This window comes from Electrophorus electricus, chromosome 22 (assembly GCF_041902795.1).
Source record: "Electrophorus electricus isolate QZ-2024a chromosome 22, ASM4190279v1, whole genome shotgun sequence".
NCBI classification, from domain to species: Eukaryota; Metazoa; Chordata; class Actinopteri; order Gymnotiformes; family Gymnotidae; genus Electrophorus; species Electrophorus electricus.
The window spans coordinates 7,297,360-7,314,496 of record NC_137518.1 but is presented as its reverse complement, the minus strand read 5'-3'; the positions used below and the strand labels follow the sequence as shown (position 1 = coordinate 7,314,496).

General features: G+C 37.5%; 2 protein-coding genes and 1 pseudogene across 3 annotated transcripts; all 3 read left to right on the top strand.

Moving 5' to 3' along the window:
* Positions 1–130: 130 nt before the first annotated feature.
* Positions 131–4,531, top strand: hoxc6b (homeobox C6b). Its single transcript, XM_027001946.3, has 2 exons — positions 131–3,271; positions 3,715–4,531. Exons 1-2 carry the CDS (start codon positions 2,875–2,877, stop codon positions 4,011–4,013), a joined length of 696 nt encoding a protein of 231 aa, XP_026857747.1. The 5' UTR covers positions 131–2,874; the 3' UTR covers positions 4,014–4,531.
* Positions 4,532–4,645: 114 nt separating this feature from the next.
* Positions 4,646–8,459, top strand: LOC113572419 (homeobox protein Hox-C5a-like). Its single transcript, XM_027001947.3, has 2 exons — positions 4,646–6,845; positions 7,561–8,459. Exons 1-2 carry the CDS (start codon positions 6,368–6,370, stop codon positions 7,773–7,775), a joined length of 693 nt encoding a protein of 230 aa, XP_026857748.1. The 5' UTR covers positions 4,646–6,367; the 3' UTR covers positions 7,776–8,459.
* A 4,357-nt stretch (positions 8,460–12,816) lies between these two features.
* On the top strand, positions 12,817–14,709 carry LOC145653063 (homeobox protein Hox-C4a-like; annotated as a pseudogene). The gene is made up of 2 exons (XR_014119370.1): positions 12,817–13,461; positions 13,974–14,709. The product of XR_014119370.1 is annotated as a homeobox protein Hox-C4a-like (transcript).
* Positions 14,710–17,137: the final 2,428 nt, after the last annotated feature.

Here is a 17,137-nt window from a genome sequence, read left to right as displayed (position 1 = left end):
TGTCGTCTTTGTGGTTCGTTGAAATGTACAGCATAGTTCCGTCGAAGCAGACGTAGAGATATTGTATTTGGTTTACAACACCCCAAAAGGTCTTCCAGGGGAAATCACAGAAAAACCTTCCTGCTACTCATTGCAACCATGCGTCGTAATGATATTTATAAGCGACACACACACACACACACACACACACACACACACACACACACACACACACACACACGTACATTATGATTATATTTAGTTTATAAGTGACACCACAGCAGCATATGCAGATAAACGTGAGTTTTTGTTTGTTTACCGTGAGTCTAGGCTACTATGTAACCAAACCCAGGTTTTCGATTCTAAGTAATTGGTTTTCATCCGTTTCGGAGGTTGTTCTCTGCATCGAGATGGCCTAACCGTGGACTGTGTAAAAGATGAGCTTATAATACTCTGCTCACTGCCAAATATCGACTCAACAGGGAGACTCATGTGGCCCCAATTATGGTAATAGGACTGTAAACGTGAACCAAGTTACAGATCAAAGTGACACAGCACGTTTGCATCCGACAATATGGAGACTGCGCTTCTTCAATGAAAGACAGACGCTCTTTAGTACTCTGAGCCCACAAGCCTACAAGTTTTTGCTTTATCTTCAGCTATGTAAATACACTTACGCTACATTTATACATATACAAGATAAAACATTCAGACCTGTCAATAACCATATTTCTAACAATTTATTTACTTCTGAAATTTTCCTCTTGTTTAAAAAATGAGTGTCATTTGTGCTACAATATAAAGAAAAAGGTATTAATTCCTCAAGTTAGATTGCGGTTTATGTTACTATGTTATGCTATGGTATGACATGTTCAAAATGAATCAGTTTCTCGCAGCCCAGTTAACCGAATGATTTTCAAGCAGCTAACAGAAATTTCTATAAAAATGTCTGTGGGAAATCACAAAATTTGTGTAATTTTCTATGTTTTGGAATTAGGTAAAAATAAATCTGCAATTGCAACCGCTATCACACTTTCCGGCAGCCGACACACTGCTTTAGGTAAAAAAAAAGAAAAGTGAAATTAACAATTATCGCTTTTTATAGGGATGATTGTTTTTGCACTCCTGGTAACGGTACCCTAGCTGGAAGCTGACATTTGTCTAGTTTTATGACTTCCACGGCTTCAGGCGTTAAGGCATTCCTTCGCAGTAAAACAGCCATAAACCACCCCTCCCTTCTAAAGCTCCCTCTGCACAAAAGGGGACAGAACACTAAAGTATTCTGAGGATGCCAGATTTTTAAAAAAAACACACACCCACACAAACTTTCTGTTTATCTGAAAGGCATATAACAGCCTTGGACAAATGTAGACTACGTCATAAACTGTTTTGATAGTAACCCAAGCAAAAAAATAAATAAAGTAAAATAAAAAATAAACCCTAATGTTTCACCTTATTGTCTGTATCAGCATGAGCTTCACATAATTTGATTACATTTGCAGTATATCGACAAGACACGTAATCAATAAAGATCAATAACACTTATACTATTATATAGCATTAGTATTGACAGATTTTATATTTAACTACATGCCGAAATATTGGGTTTCCGACTTAAAAAACAAACAAACAAAAAAAAACATTCCTTTAACGGTTACTGTTATGCTTGGATTTGGATAATACGAACTTAATAAAGCACCTTCATGTAATTTGACTTTTAATAGAAACGACTTCTATATATATATATATATATATATATATATATATATATATATTTTCACATACATACATATATATATATATATATGTCCAAACCATACGAAAAGTCGAATGGGACTTTTCGCAGATTAAAGCACTTATATGAGTTACCTTTAAAAAAAAAAAAGCACATATAAAATCAACTCGAATTTTCTTCATGCTGAGTTGTAAAATCGTTTTTGCCGAAAAATATAGTCCCCCGTATGAAGCTCCCGTATGCCCTACTCTCTATCTTAAGCTTTAACGTTTTAGTCTGTTATCCGATCCTCATTCATATTTTTCGTTATACAGGTTGCTTGTCTTATGCACACAAACACGTTTTTGCCATCACGGCATTTACACTAAGTTTTGTTTCCCTTTTAGATATACTTTTATAGTGTTCTATGACATAACATTGTCTATTTTCTGCCCTGAGTATAATTCTCTATTTCATGACATTGTCGCTGTGAAAGATGAAAGAAAGATGACCGTTACTCAGAAATATTTATCCTACACATAAATGACTCGCAGATTTGGAGACTTTTCCACTAAAAACATTACACTGTGGGGTAGGATCAGGCCATTATCAGGATGTTTCGTGAGATGCTGAGTGCTTGTGTATGTGTTTGTGTGTGTCTGAGGTCTGAGAGAGAGAGAGAGAGAGAGAGAGAGAGAGAGAGAGAGAGAGAGAGAGAGAGAGAGAGAGAGAGAGAGAGAGAGAGAATGGAAAGAGAAAGAGAGAAAGTCAGTTACTAAGTATGTGAAAAATGTTTTCAAAAGCTCTGAAGGTTGTGCATGTAGACTGTGTAAGATGTGTCGTTACTTGGGTAAAGAATGAAAAAGTCGACTTCAGTTTTTTTTTCTTCTTTTCTGATGATCAAGCTTTTCATTGGTTGGAAACGGGTCAGCTGACACTGTCATCTTTGTCCATCTTAGAACCAGGCTTTGGAAACATTCGACTGCATGCATGGTGTCTTTTTTGGCGTCCGAATTAAATTACTTAGCATTCATAAGGCAGTTGTATCAAAAAAGACTGACAGAGAAAAGAAGAGGGAGTTAGTGAGTGAGGGAGGGAGGGAGTGACATAGAGAAAGATCAGAGAAAGTAAGGGAGGGTGGGAAAGAGTGGGAGCAAGGTTGAGAGGGTGAGAGGGACGGTATGAATTCCTATTTCACGAACACGTCGCTCTCGTGCCATTTAACTGGCGGTCAGGATGTTCTACCCAACGTGGCCCTAAATTCGACTACTTATGACCCTGTTCGCCATTTCTCGAGCTATGGCGCCGCAGTGGCCCAGAACCGGATATATCCCACGCCGTTCTACTCACCACAAGACAACGTTATGTTCGGCTCCAGCCGAGGACCGTACGATTACGCATCAAATGTCTTTTATCAGGACAAGGATGTGCTTCCCAGTTGCAGGCAAAGCTTAGGACAGAGCGCACAAGGTCCGTTGGCACAGGACTACACTTCAGACCAAGGCAGCAGTGCGTGTCAGGAACCAAAGAGCACCATTCAGATTTACCCCTGGATGCAGCGGATGAACTCTCACAGTGGTGAGTACTTAAACACGAGAGATAAATTTTTAGCAGGACCAGTTTTTACGACTGGAAACCCACGTTTTATCACCCCATAAAGCATCAGAGGAGCTGTCGCCCAGCAATAAACGTCTTTTATCTCTTGAGGAAATCCCTTTTGGCCAAAATACACGTGCTTTGTCAGAAACCAAGCCCATTCAAAACAAACGCAAATAGGGCTTTAATTGCTGTATGGGAGTTTGAAATATATGGCTTGCTATTCCGGGAATTAAGGTAGGTTGGTTATGCATAATACAGTCAAGTATCTAAGTAGATATTTCTATTTTTAATATTTAAGATCTTGTCATTTGGAATATGCACAAATTTGGAATATACCTATTAAATATTATTAGGTAAAGAAATGTTCAGTCTTAAATTGACGTCGATTTCATAAGTTAATAAAATCAAATCTCTTTTCACAGGGGTCGGCTATGGATCTGATAGGCGGAGAGGTCGCCAGATCTATTCCCGTTACCAAACTCTAGAACTCGAGAAGGAATTTCATTTCAATCGCTACTTGACAAGACGCCGACGTATCGAAATTGCCAACGCGTTGTGCCTTACTGAACGACAGATCAAAATATGGTTTCAAAATCGCCGGATGAAATGGAAGAAAGAGACAAACCTAACATCCACCCTAAACGACAATGTCTCAGTGGTGGGTGACCAGGAACCGCTCAAAGAGAGCGCAAAAGGGGTGACTAATGAGAAGAAGGAATAGTCCAAGCACTAAGTATTGAATCAAACTACCTATTGAAACTACCTATTGAGCTTTGGCAGTTGTTGCAAGCCCAACCTACCCTCGACGAGAGAGAAAAAAAATGTATGCAGAAGGTGTGTCACTTGTATATATGTACCCGTGTTTAACGGCTAAACGCTTACTTCCATATTTCATTCTGGAACATAGCCTGTGTACCTACCACTTGACAGGCAGCTATTGAAATTTCCACATTGAATGTATGTTTCATATTGCGCAAATAATTAACTACTACAATGTTGAAAATTCCAAAATAAATAAATATAACACTGTTTTGCTTTTGGGGAAAATTAGACTATATCTAAGGACTACGTTTTTTCGTTGCTTTGTGATGTAGAAGCTAAACATTACGAAGCATGTAGTCTATATTTTTATCATCGTTTCATAGTATGAAGCACCAATTCTAAACCAATTATGCAAATATACTATCAGAACTGTAAACATATTTGAATGTCTTTGTGAATATAAAACATAATACCAGCTTGAGCCTCTGTTTGTATTTCTCAGCTTTTAGGCTGTAGTAGTTACATTGACGTTTATACAACATGTAAAAGCGTGTCCACATTGTAGGTCTTCAAATGTGGCGTCACACATAAAACAGAAATAGGATTAAACCAGGTGCACGCAAACTATTTTACTCAATTTACGAAAACTGAAGGTGTTGCGCCGCATTTTTCTGCGTCCTGTATAGGCCACCTAAATAATGCCTTCTTAGAATGTACATCACAACATTTAAGAATTCACACCAAATTCCATGTTAACCCCACATCAAGAACCATTGTTGGCTTACGTTTTAAAGGTGATGTTATGTTCTTAGACTGCAAGTCTCTAAGATGAAATGGAACTCGCCTAACTGGACAAAGAGTTCGGGTTACATAGAGTAAAAAAAAGTCAGTTCTTTTTCTTCAGAATGTTTGCAATGTGTTAGTGCCTCCCATTTATCCACCGGACTCTGGGAATTTCACATCTCGTGAGTTTAAAGTTACTTAACCGTCATATACTTTAGACTATCCAAAGGCTCAAAAGGGAAATCATTAAAGTGAAGTTAAAACTGGAAGGGTTAGCATGAATTACATAAAGACAACGAGGTCACCAAATAATTCAGTTCAGTTCATACAAATATGGCATGTAAAAATGATAATGCATGTAAAAAGCGAGAGCAAAATACAATGCCACCAAAGCATTGAAATTCAAGTTCATACACATCGGCTTGTTATTTGTTAAACGTAGAAAAAAAGAAATACCTTAACATCTTTCACTAATTATTTTAATTTAAATGATCTAATGACGTAAACTCAGTTAATAGCTCAGGCAAAGACGATACAAGGAAGAAGTTTATAATAAAAAATTAAGTACACCATGAAACAGGTTTGGCTTTATATATTTATATTTTGTTCTAATTAAAATTGAGTAGGTTATAGATATTTGGTCATTAAAAGATCATTTTATTTTAGTTTTCATTTCGTAATACAAAGCAAATGAACGAAAAATGCATTAAAATTTGGGGGAATTTTAGATAACATGCATAAATTGTCACTTCTTACATACGTTATTCATTTTAAACATTTCAAATGCTTGAAAAGGCTCAATGATTGCAAATTATAGCCTTCCATAAATTATATTGGAACAGGATGGAACAGGCACTGCAATGGCTAAAGTAACATTACTGTGGACTTGTTTTAATATAGCATATGTACTAGGCCTGGCGGCACTGATATAAATCTTCTTATAAATCTTTCTGCGTAATGCTGACGGAAAGATCTGTTTTAGTTAGAATACAACAAAGTTAGATAATTCTTTTTTCTTGTTATGAAAATATGATTAGAACATCTGTTTACTCTCTTTTTGATTTCCCTTCTCTTCCTTTACTATTGGCATACAAATCAACAATACAAAGCTAGAAAGGCTCCAATTCCCCACTGCTTGCTCTAAACAGTCTTAAGCAGCAGATGACGCTATTGGTCTTCTGTCCGGTTTCTCCCTGCGACTTCTCCTGCGTCCCCGTTACCAACTTATCAAATGTTTGTACACTTCCATGCATAACCTACTGGTACAGTCTAACCAAATGTATGACTGTACGGCACACGCACGTGATTCCGTTTAAACAATCCATATTTGGCAATAGAAAAAGAAGAAAAAAAACAAAACTTAACATATAAATTTAGGTCCTTTTAGAATATAAAGCCGCCATGAAGTTCAAAAGACAAACAAATCAAATACATTTACAATAACAAAATTATTCTCGCACCTCGAACATAAAACATCTGTGTAGTAATTCAACGGAATGTAAATGTTTCTTTCTTGTTGTTACATGTGAGATGACTTTTTATGTTTCCAATTCGTTGTTCAAGAAATCAAAACATGAAGCGTCCGCCTTCGTTGTGCATAATGCCTACGGCTCAGACGCCGAGTTCCACGTACCAGCTAGATACTGCTTCGGCGTGCTCAAAAACCGGCGCGGCTCTTTTATGAGCCCATCAGCATCAACCTCGAGGCGAGTGGAGGAAATGAGCTCTGGTCAAGCGGAGCCGTCAGTTGTCTTTGACTCGTCCAGTGTTCGCAGAAATGCAGACAGTACCGGTATTCTAAACAATGGATTTTACCTCCACAAAAAAGAAGGTGGAAAAAATCTGAGTGATATGCCCAAAGGCGAAACAAGAAACGTCGTCGAAAACAAAGTTCGACCCTCGCAGTCCGTACAGACAGTGGGACAAACTTGTCAACAGCGTCAGGAGCCACTAAGCCCGCAAAAACCGCAAATATATCCCTGGATGACTAAACTACACATGAATCACGGTAAAGTTTTTCTCTCCTCCAGTTGTACTTGGGTTAGCATAACTGCTTCATGTATGTCGTTTTCCCTAAACCCCTCGAGTCCGTTCAATGTTTTTCTTCTGTTTTATAGACCGCATTCGGAAATAATAAAACTAGCAGTCGTAAATTTTATGACAAAGGCTTCAATTGCTCATAAAACTGTCCGCTTACGATGAGGAGACTATCTTGGCCCAAATTTATGACGGCATAATTGCATAAAGGAAACAAACCACCATCCAAAACCCCTGCGTCTGATTTAAGATCAAAATTCAATATAAGTTTAAAACTTTTTAAAATGGCCTGAAATGCTCTTTCAGAGTTGCTTGATAGAAATCAGACATTGAATTATGTGATATTTATTATGTTTCTAAAGTGGTTTGGGAATCCCAAGAAGAATCAATAACGTCTTTAAATGAAAAAGGGAAATAATATCTGTTATTATAGGCGAACAGTGGCTTGACCTAATTGCTGTTTAGATATTTAGACTGGATTTAAATTGATTGATTATCCGTATCCCAGCATCAGTTGTGTCAGGCCTTAAATATAACTAAAAGGTGCAGGAAGTATTCTACGTCCACGTAACTTAAAAATGTCTAGAGCAGATCTTTTTAGGAAGGAAGTAAGGACCAGGCTTTAACTGCTGCATATGACTTAACTATGCATTAGTTATTAATATGGTGTCTCAATTTGGTACCAGAATCGGATGGAAAACGTTCGAGGACGAGTTACACCCGATACCAAACCCTGGAATTGGAGAAAGAGTTCCATTTCAACCGCTATCTCACGCGTCGAAGGCGCATCGAGATTGCCCACACCCTGTGTCTGAACGAAAGACAGATCAAAATCTGGTTTCAGAATCGCCGCATGAAGTGGAAGAAGGATTCCAAACTCAAAGTTAAACAGCAATTCTAGGTCTCGGATTTCAGTGGACGGCGTTAAAAACATGTATGCGCAATTCTTTTAAAACGTTGACAGACATAGTCTGAGATTTTTGGTGTGTGTGTCTGTTTATGTACAGTTTAAGATGTAAATTAATGTTAGTATTACTGAGGTTGGAGCTGTAGCGGTGAATATTAGATTAAGAAAATAATGTGAACATGAAATGTTTTGTCTTTTGAGTTACATTTTCTGCAGGCTTAGCCTAAATTTTGTCCGTTATGCACTACATGCAACTTGCCAACTAAAGAGATTTCCTATGGTAATATTTGATCTCGAAGGACCCGTTACTGTCCTTTATTAAGTTCACTGATTATTTAAATTCACGTAGAATTAGTTGTAGAACTTGGATGTTTCATTAAAATGTGTCGAATAGCCAATAGATAGTGTGTTCATGTCTGAATAGCCAAAAAGAAAAAAAATTCAGGTTGCTTGGAAACACTCGCATAATCACCTCGTGGCTACTGAGTCAACTGAGTAGAAGATTTGAAGGAAAAAACGTGGACTAAATGTACAACCTGTAAGTTTCGTGTATGTACTTAATAAAAATACATAGACATGTAATCCTGTTGTAAAGCGTCATTAGGGGGTATAATGTTTCCATGTTAGTGTGTGAGGTATTTTGGCCTGTTGGTTCAGTGTTTTGTCACTAAAGAGGCACTAAGTACTTTCCGGTCCATGTCTCTTGTCCGAATGGGTAATGACATCCGCAATGTGTCAAATTGATCTTGAGGATGCTGGATAAATTAATTTATCATTTAAACATACTTTTAAGAAATACCTTCCGTGTCGATCAAAGAAATTAATGTGTAATCCTACAAAACACTTACATTGTATAGATTCTATACAATTAGGCTTACATTTTTAACTCCGTAAAAACAGTTTAGTTTACTTTTGTTTTTGTCTTTGGTGCCGGGGGGTGGGGGGCCACCCTCAATAATTCCTAATCACACTACTCATATAATGTGTTAGATTGGGTGATGTGAGCAGTGTGTCGTCGTCGTTCGTCCTTCACCCCCCAAAAGTAGAAATGAAACCAACGCCCCTGTTTAAGAATGTGAATTACTGTGTTATTATTACTGTGTTTTGGTCGTATTACTGTGACCAATAGATCAGCTAGAATTCTTATGAAGTGCAGGCAACTTCTGATTTCACAATGTATGGAATTCTCTGTTACTAGATAAGTATATTTAAATGGATAAAGCAGTAGCGATTCACTCATCAAACAATGCACGACCCATTTTCTGTTTTACTTTCGTAGCTGAGATTTGATGCAGGCTCTTTGTGGCCCTCTGTAATTATTTACAGTACAGACGTGTGCCTGTAAAACTTTTATGGCCCTGACGCGTAATAAAATTTTATGGCTTTGCCTAGCACCTCTAAAACGACGACAGTTGTTTCCTGTCTAATGAAACAGATGGGAACGGAGATAGCCCTTACTTTGACAGATTACCGTGCTACCTTTGATATATGCAGGAGTAGTTTAAATACGTTCGGCATAATAAGAATAATCCAAAACGTCAGCAATTACCAGACTAAAGATAATTACACATTTGTTTGTAAACGAAGCACAAGGCAGTGTAAATAAGACAGTCTGAATTACGGTTAAAGAAATTTTAAAAAATCTCCCAAAACCAACTGACAACAGAGGCCTAAGTAAAGTTTTTTTTTATCTTTTAAATAATGTTCTGTGAAGTTAAAGCAGGAAATAAACGAAATTAAATTAAAATAGCTCAAATTAAATGAAAGTTCATATGTTGCACATTATGCTCATATCAAAATACATATGAAGTGACAGTTATCTTAAATGGGGATACAGCGTTTTAACTGTTTTGACCTTCTAGATTAACAAACTACACAACAACGTATTGAAAAATCAAATGTATTTGCACACTAGAATGTTATATATAATGACAGACACTTGACGGCCACCGGTAAAATATACACTGCATATGGCTACCACATAAAGAAAACAAATTATTAAACTATTAGGTTACTTACCGTCGCAGCCTTGTAAAAACTGAATATAGTGGTATTAATATCTGAACTTATATAGCATTGCTGAATTACCACGGATCTTAGACTGTGTCTGACAGAAACCTGTTTGTAGGGCTTTTTCACTTTTTAAACTTTTGGAGATTGAATAAGGCACCGGGCCTAAGTTCAGTGACGTGAGTGGCTCGCGGCCAGCACGTGATGCTGTTAAAGTAAGTTTTATGGTTAGGCAGAGCTGACAAACACCTCAATATATTTACATCAAACAACTTAACCGTGTGAACTACATCTTATCTAAATGAATTTTAGAACACGAGTGTCTAGTGATTATTATCTTACTCCAAATGATCCACGAACTGTATACTCGTCCCCGGCAAATGGCTTCCACACGGTGAAGTAAGTTAATAATCTTATTTTTCAGGCTAGTAATGAAATAGACACCTGCCCCTCTACCACCCAAGGGGTGTCTTTGAGGGCGGGGCACTAATTAATACCATAATTTAATGTTACTTTGAGAAATGCTTTGGTGTTTTTGCGCTAATGGGTTTCAATTAGGATTTTAACATTCTGTTTAATATTATTAATCTTCATGATCCTCAGGTTGTATGAATAATTTGAAACAAAATGAAAGCGTGACTAGATATCACTGTTGTTCTTCCTCAAGCAGTTTCATAAAGTCAAATGTATCTTTGCACCATCGTATCCTGCAGTAGTAAAGCAACCGTTACAAAGAATTTCCCGTATGATAAATCGTGCAGTAAGAGCTGTTCGTCTGTATAAAATATGACACCTGGCAATCAGTCTCATCCTCACTGAAAGTCTATTCATAGTGCGTTTCTAAAATCATTATGTTAGCAATTATACTATACTTCAGTTGCTTCATATGTTGTCTAAGGATCTAACAGAGAAATGAACATTCTCTCTGGACAGGCTGTGCAAGTAGACACCGAAGTTCCTTCTTACTGCGTGACCTGCGATGACACCCCGAATTCCTTTACAAACAGTAAAAAATCAAGCAAACAGACAGCCTGCAGAATGAGGAATTATACGGCTTGTTCTCTTTAAGTAAACGATTCGGATCAGACTTATTCTGAGTTCTGATGTCAAAGGTTTGGCAGAGATATTCGGTAGATCTCAATCGCACGTCCTGCTAAACGTTACCTTGCAATGCATCAATATAACATATTACTACTTACTACTACTTATATTAGTAAATAAAATGTAGGGCCTAACTCACTACAGCAAAGTCATCAGTGTTGAATTAACACTGTTAATTCTTCTGGACATAAACACTGTACGTGTTAGCCTAGCACTTTTGTTGTGATTTTGTTTGGAATATTGAGAATTCCAAAAAAATATAGGTTCTATAACATGGAGTTCAGGTTTTTGCGTTTAAATTTCTCGTTATTAATTCAAACACAATATGCCAATAGATCCAAGCGACATTTTCTATAGATATACTCACCCGTTTTAACAGATGAGATGACGCTGACGCTATAAAAATAGATAGAAATTAAATATAGATGTATAAATAATGCAAATATTAGGTTTCTAAATAGTTCACAGGCTAGAAATGGACCGAATAAGTGTATACATGTAATGAAATAAAGCAATACAGGCTATAACCGTTTTATAGATTTTTAACCGGCGATCCTCGGACAAGGATTATTTCCTAACGACTGCACTGCATAGCCTACTCTTAATCGTCTCATATGAATCAAAGTCAAAGTAGAATAAAGCATAACCTCAAACATTTAGTATTGTTTCAAAAAACATCATGGTCTAAATGCATAGTAGCCTAAGTCTACATTCACTCAGCGAATGAGAAGAGGATAGATGACATTTGTATAGGGACAAATTTCATTGACGGTGTCTCATCAATAATTCTTTGGCAGTGAACTATTGAAACAAATCTTATCCTGGGGTGAAACGTCGGTCAGGCTGTCTAATATTAAAATATGCCTTCAGCAAGAGAGGGGGAGACAGGGTGAACGGGGGATGGGCGACTGCGCTGTTGGCATCCTAGACTAACGGAAGCATACAGAAAAACAAGTGTGATCTCATCTCACTAAAAAGTTGGTCAGATTACCACGAGCAAAGAGATGTCTCTGAATTCCTCACAATGAGGCCGTAAAAGTTAATAATTAACAACTTTTTATATGAGTTTGGTCGTCCACATTCGTACGGATTTGCTGTCATATCCTATCAGAAAAGGCAGTTTGATTTTGCTTTGAGATATCTCACTGTAATAATCCAACTAAAACGAGACTAACGTGAATGTTATCATACATTTTATTTGCCAAATTGTCACTGGTCATGTACAATGTCTTTTATAGACTGCTTAAAGGTAGAAATAGAATATTTGGAGATTTACAATTACTAATCCAACAAGCTGATTTTAGAAATACAGTATGTGGTAAACAGCAAGAAGAAAACGAGAATTAAGATTTTGGTAAATCGCTCTGAATAAGAGCGTCTGCTAAATGCTTTAAATGTAAATGTAAAATTAAAAACGCTACGGTTCGCGAGTAAAATAAGCGGTCTTTTATGATTTCTACGATGTGTGTGTGTGTGTGTGTGTGAGAGAGAGAGAGAGAGAGAGAGAGAGAGAGAGAGAGAGAGAGAGAGAGAGAGAGAGAGAGAAAGAGAAAGCGTGTTTGTATGGCTAAACGAGTATACGGTCCATCTGTTCTAGTGGGGCGGGGCAACGGATGGAGACGTTTGCACCTATTTATCCTTAAGTCGTCTATATGCACCCTGTAGAGCCGAATTTGTGTAATATTTACCGCAAATTCGTATCTACGGGAATACATGGGCGATTCCAAATTCCACGTTTTGCGAAGTTTGTATAATCGTCCTGAACTTACGGCAGGTCTGTGGCATAAATTCGTTGTGAGTTAAAGTAAACATTAGAAAACTGCACAGTGTTATACGCAGAAGAAACATTTTCAGTTTTATGACACTATGAAATATGAAGTAAATCACTGTCCCTCTCTATTACTGATGCCATGTGTTAAACTATTTTTATATATGGCAGTTTGAAATACGTTTCATAACCTCACACAAAAGGTACAAAAGACAAATAAACATTTGGTTCCCTGTCCAGATATGACCTCACTAACAGCAATTGGACTATTAAGTCACGTGGTAAACGTAACTTTACAGCGTCCCCACACTGGTAGGAGGGCTTTATACAGCAGAAAGGTGGAAAATTTATTTCTCACTCTCGAAATTAATGATCATGAGCTTGTATTTGATGGACTCTAATTACATCGATCCTAAATTTCCTCCTTGTGAGGAATATTCCCAAAAAAACAATATCACTGACCACAGTCCTGAATATTATAGACAGGACACCGGGTTCCAGCATCTCCACCAGGAACTGTATCTTCAGCGCGTGACCTACCAGGAGCGACGGTATAACTGTGAAAGCATTTCTGAGTCTGAGCCTCCACACAGGCATGGGTTCACCCATGGTGGAAACCTCTTCGCGGGGAAGGCACAGACAGCTCCACATGACAGCCTACCGACGATACTGACCTCCACTTCCACGCCAACAGCTGCGCAACCGCCTGCATCCAAGCTACCCCTGAACTACCTAACAACACAGCCGCGACTAAACAGCACGTGGGTCATCCCTGGATGAAGAAAACCCACGCCAGTGCGGGTAGGCATAGCTTATGTAATTGTTATTGCTGTCCCATAGCGACAACTCTCCTTCTCCATCTTTCTCTGCACGTGTTTGCTCCGTTCCAGTCCCATGACTTTACTTCGCTTGTTTGCCATTACCAGTCATGCTGGATATGATGTTAACGATATAAGAGAAAAGTCCTTTGAAGCGACGCATACGAGGCGGATTTACAACAGAGCACTTGCAATTACACCCGCCATAAATTATACAGCAGAGGAACTACTCTTGGCAGTCTTTTTCGTAAGTATGTGTCGGAGAAGAGAGATGGAAGGCGGAGAGACACACTAAGATAAAGCAAAAACCCCAATATTTGTAATGTTAGATTTATATTTTTGGCGATATTCTCAGTAGCTCATATCTTACTTACACAGGCCAAGTCCCAAATGTGGTTATGTGAATACAAATATAGAATAAATGCCGAAACCAGTTTACGCTGGTTTACCCCCCCCCCCCCCCAGCCAACTCTTTCTTTTATCCATTTGTTTCAGTGAGCTCCTGTTTCAGTGGATCTGGGCCCAAACGGTCCCGAACGGCTTATACCCGGCAGCAGATTTTAGAACTGGAGAACGACTTCCACTATAGTCGGTATGTAACGCGAAGAAGATCGCCCATGCCCTGGTACTTTCTGAGAGGCAGATAAAAATTTGGTTTCTGAATCGCAGGATGAAGTGGAAAAAAGATCATAGATTAGCCAACACCAAAATTCGACCGACCTCTTCTGGTTCAAACTCAGCCGGCAACACAACCACCGCAGTCTGCAACACAGCGACTACTCGAACCACTAGCGGGCCGGGCTCCGAAGGACGCTCTTGTGTGTCCGTTATCGCCAGAGACCAGGATATTACAATACTTTAAAGAGATATGTTAAGTACAGAAGAAAAAATTTGTTTTTATACAAATGCATTTTTATATATTAGTCATCATGAAGACTTTTTGTCCTTGGATAAAAAGAGTTTCCAAACAGTATCATATATTTATTAAAACTGTAACTGATTTATCTCATATTTATGTGAAAAACTTTCACAGTCTAATGTAATGAGCCTAGTAAAATATTGAGACTTTTAGAACATTTAAAGCAAAATTCAGTTAGGTGTGTTTTGTTATGGATGCATACAGGAGGCACTGTATGTTAGGTCCTCGTTATAATTTGTAGAAAACATAAAATTAAACTGATGCTTTTTGTGATGTAATTGACCTTGGTCAATAAAAGGGTGCCAAAGCAAAGTGAGACTGTTCAATTGTAAAAGAAGGAATGATGATGGGAGCACTTTAAATGCAAATTAAATAGTCTACACGCATAATTTAGGGATGACTGTTTACACGCCATGGTAAAATAATTAAACTATAATAACAATTTCCCAAAATAATTAGTTATTTGTAGTGTGGCATGTAAACTCACATGAGTGAAACATATAAGGGCAATCTAAATAGTTCAAATGTCACTTTAAAAACATAGTTCATAAATGCTCCTTAAATTAAAAAAAAAAAAGAACTCACGGGTGATTTATATCCAATTAGAATAATCTATTACTAAGTACGTACAATATTAATGACAACAATAATAATAATATAAGCATAATCATAATCATAATCATAATCATAGTTGTTGTAGTATTGCTTTTCTTGGTCCTGTATTAGGCGCATTTTGTTTGTTCATTAATTATGTGCAAAGACGTGAACCATAGTGGTGGAGAACTACAGTTACCATTACAAAGGCAGCAGCTTCTGGGCGATGCTTGCTTCATGTAAACCACCTTAAAAGAAGCTTGTCTAAGGAATTCTTCAAATAGATGATGACTAGGGCCTGGGTTCATCTTGAGGCCAAGGGTCCCTAGCTAATGGTTTTTGACCTTTTCAAAGATGTTATCCACCATTCTGACTGTGGTACGTGTGGGTGTGCGGGTGTGTGGGCAGCATTTTTTTAAACATCATAGTCACTTTGTAGATTGTTTAGAGGAAATATCTTTAAATTATGTGCTGGTGTCTGACTAATAGGAAGGATGTGACCCTACCTAAGACAGAAATGTAGTGGGAAACATGGTATACTGAGCTCCACTTTTAGTAAAAGAATGCAAAGATCTTAATAATTGTTTGTTTTTTTCTGAAAAAAGTCACATAAAATATAGACTAATACGATTATAAAGTTCTCTGTATATATTTCTATCCAGACAAAAGAAAATGCAAAATAGGCTCATTGTTAGTAGTTCCGTAGCCTAGTTTTGTTAATCTCGAATTATGACGCTAAATATATATATATATATATATATATATATATATATATATATATATATATATATATATATATATATATATATATATATATATATATATATATATATATATAATTTATTTTTTGTTTATAGCAAAAGCTATTTAATTATTGCGATTATGGGCGGTCTTCATACTGTGTCATTTTGGAAGGACGTAATCATTCAGCAAACAGCTAATGTTCCTTAACACTATCTGTTTTAGTAGTCTTGTTTTTGTGACATTATTTTAACGAATGAGCAGAAAAGACTGCTAACTATTTTTTTCTTTCTGAAGGAAAAGCGCATAGTCCTGCCCTCTGGATTTCTATTGGCTCACGATTCCAAGCTTAAATTAAACCTCACCCGGATAAACTCGGTGAATCGAATTACTTCCTCGCTTTCAGGCGCCCTTTCCCATTCAAGTGAATGGTTTTTTTTCGCCACGCAAATTTTACTTGCGATAGGTTACCGCCGGTTTTCAAAGGAATTAGCCACGTTGAGCGTCCTCAACCAATCACGCTACTGTTTTGGCTGTTTTAAAGGGGCGGGGCTTTGCATAGCAGCTTTATAGCGCCAAAATAGAGAAAATACCAACTGTAGACCTGTGTAAGAAGATTTTATATAGCTATCGGAACATGTTCAGATCCGATTATAAAATGGTAGCGTTAGGCTACACAAACGCGAGGCCGCCAATCGGGAAGATGGAATATATCGTATATAGCTAACATTTGGGGGGGGGGGGGGGGGGGTTGTTTTGTTTTGTTTTTTTGTTTATGGTTGGTGAGTTAGCCGGTTTATTAGCAACTGGTTGGCAAGCAAATTAAATTATAATAAATGTTAATTTTCTGACCTTAAATTATTTTTTTTTGCAGATTAAGTGGTTTTACAGAGCAGTAGGTTAAAGCTATCAGTATCCTTTCCAATGTTTCTTCACCGCAATATCGCTAGTCCAGTCTAAGATGCTAAGTCACTGCAAAGCTGCTTAACTGCTTAACTCTTTGCTTCGCCAATCTTTCAGCCCTCCCTATTTCGCAGAGCATCGCGAGTCGCTATTGTCTATCGTGACAGCGGTTTAAAGCGATAATCTCAGGATTTGGCATGACGTAACCTCCAATAGCCTCTCAAGAAAAAAGTCGTGCGAAGACTTAAAGACGTGAAGGGTTAATCTGGTCTATTGATTTGGCTGCTGTATAAAGAATCTATGCCATATATATGATTATTTACAGAATCTATAGGCTACCACGACTACGCATTTCAGATGATCACCACATGTTTTGTGACCTAGTATTTAGACATTCGTTTAGCAATGATAACGTTTTAATTCTGTGGCGCGTTAACACGGTGATCTGCAAGGAAGGGACTAAAAATATTACGACGTTCTATACAAAAGAAATATTCATGTA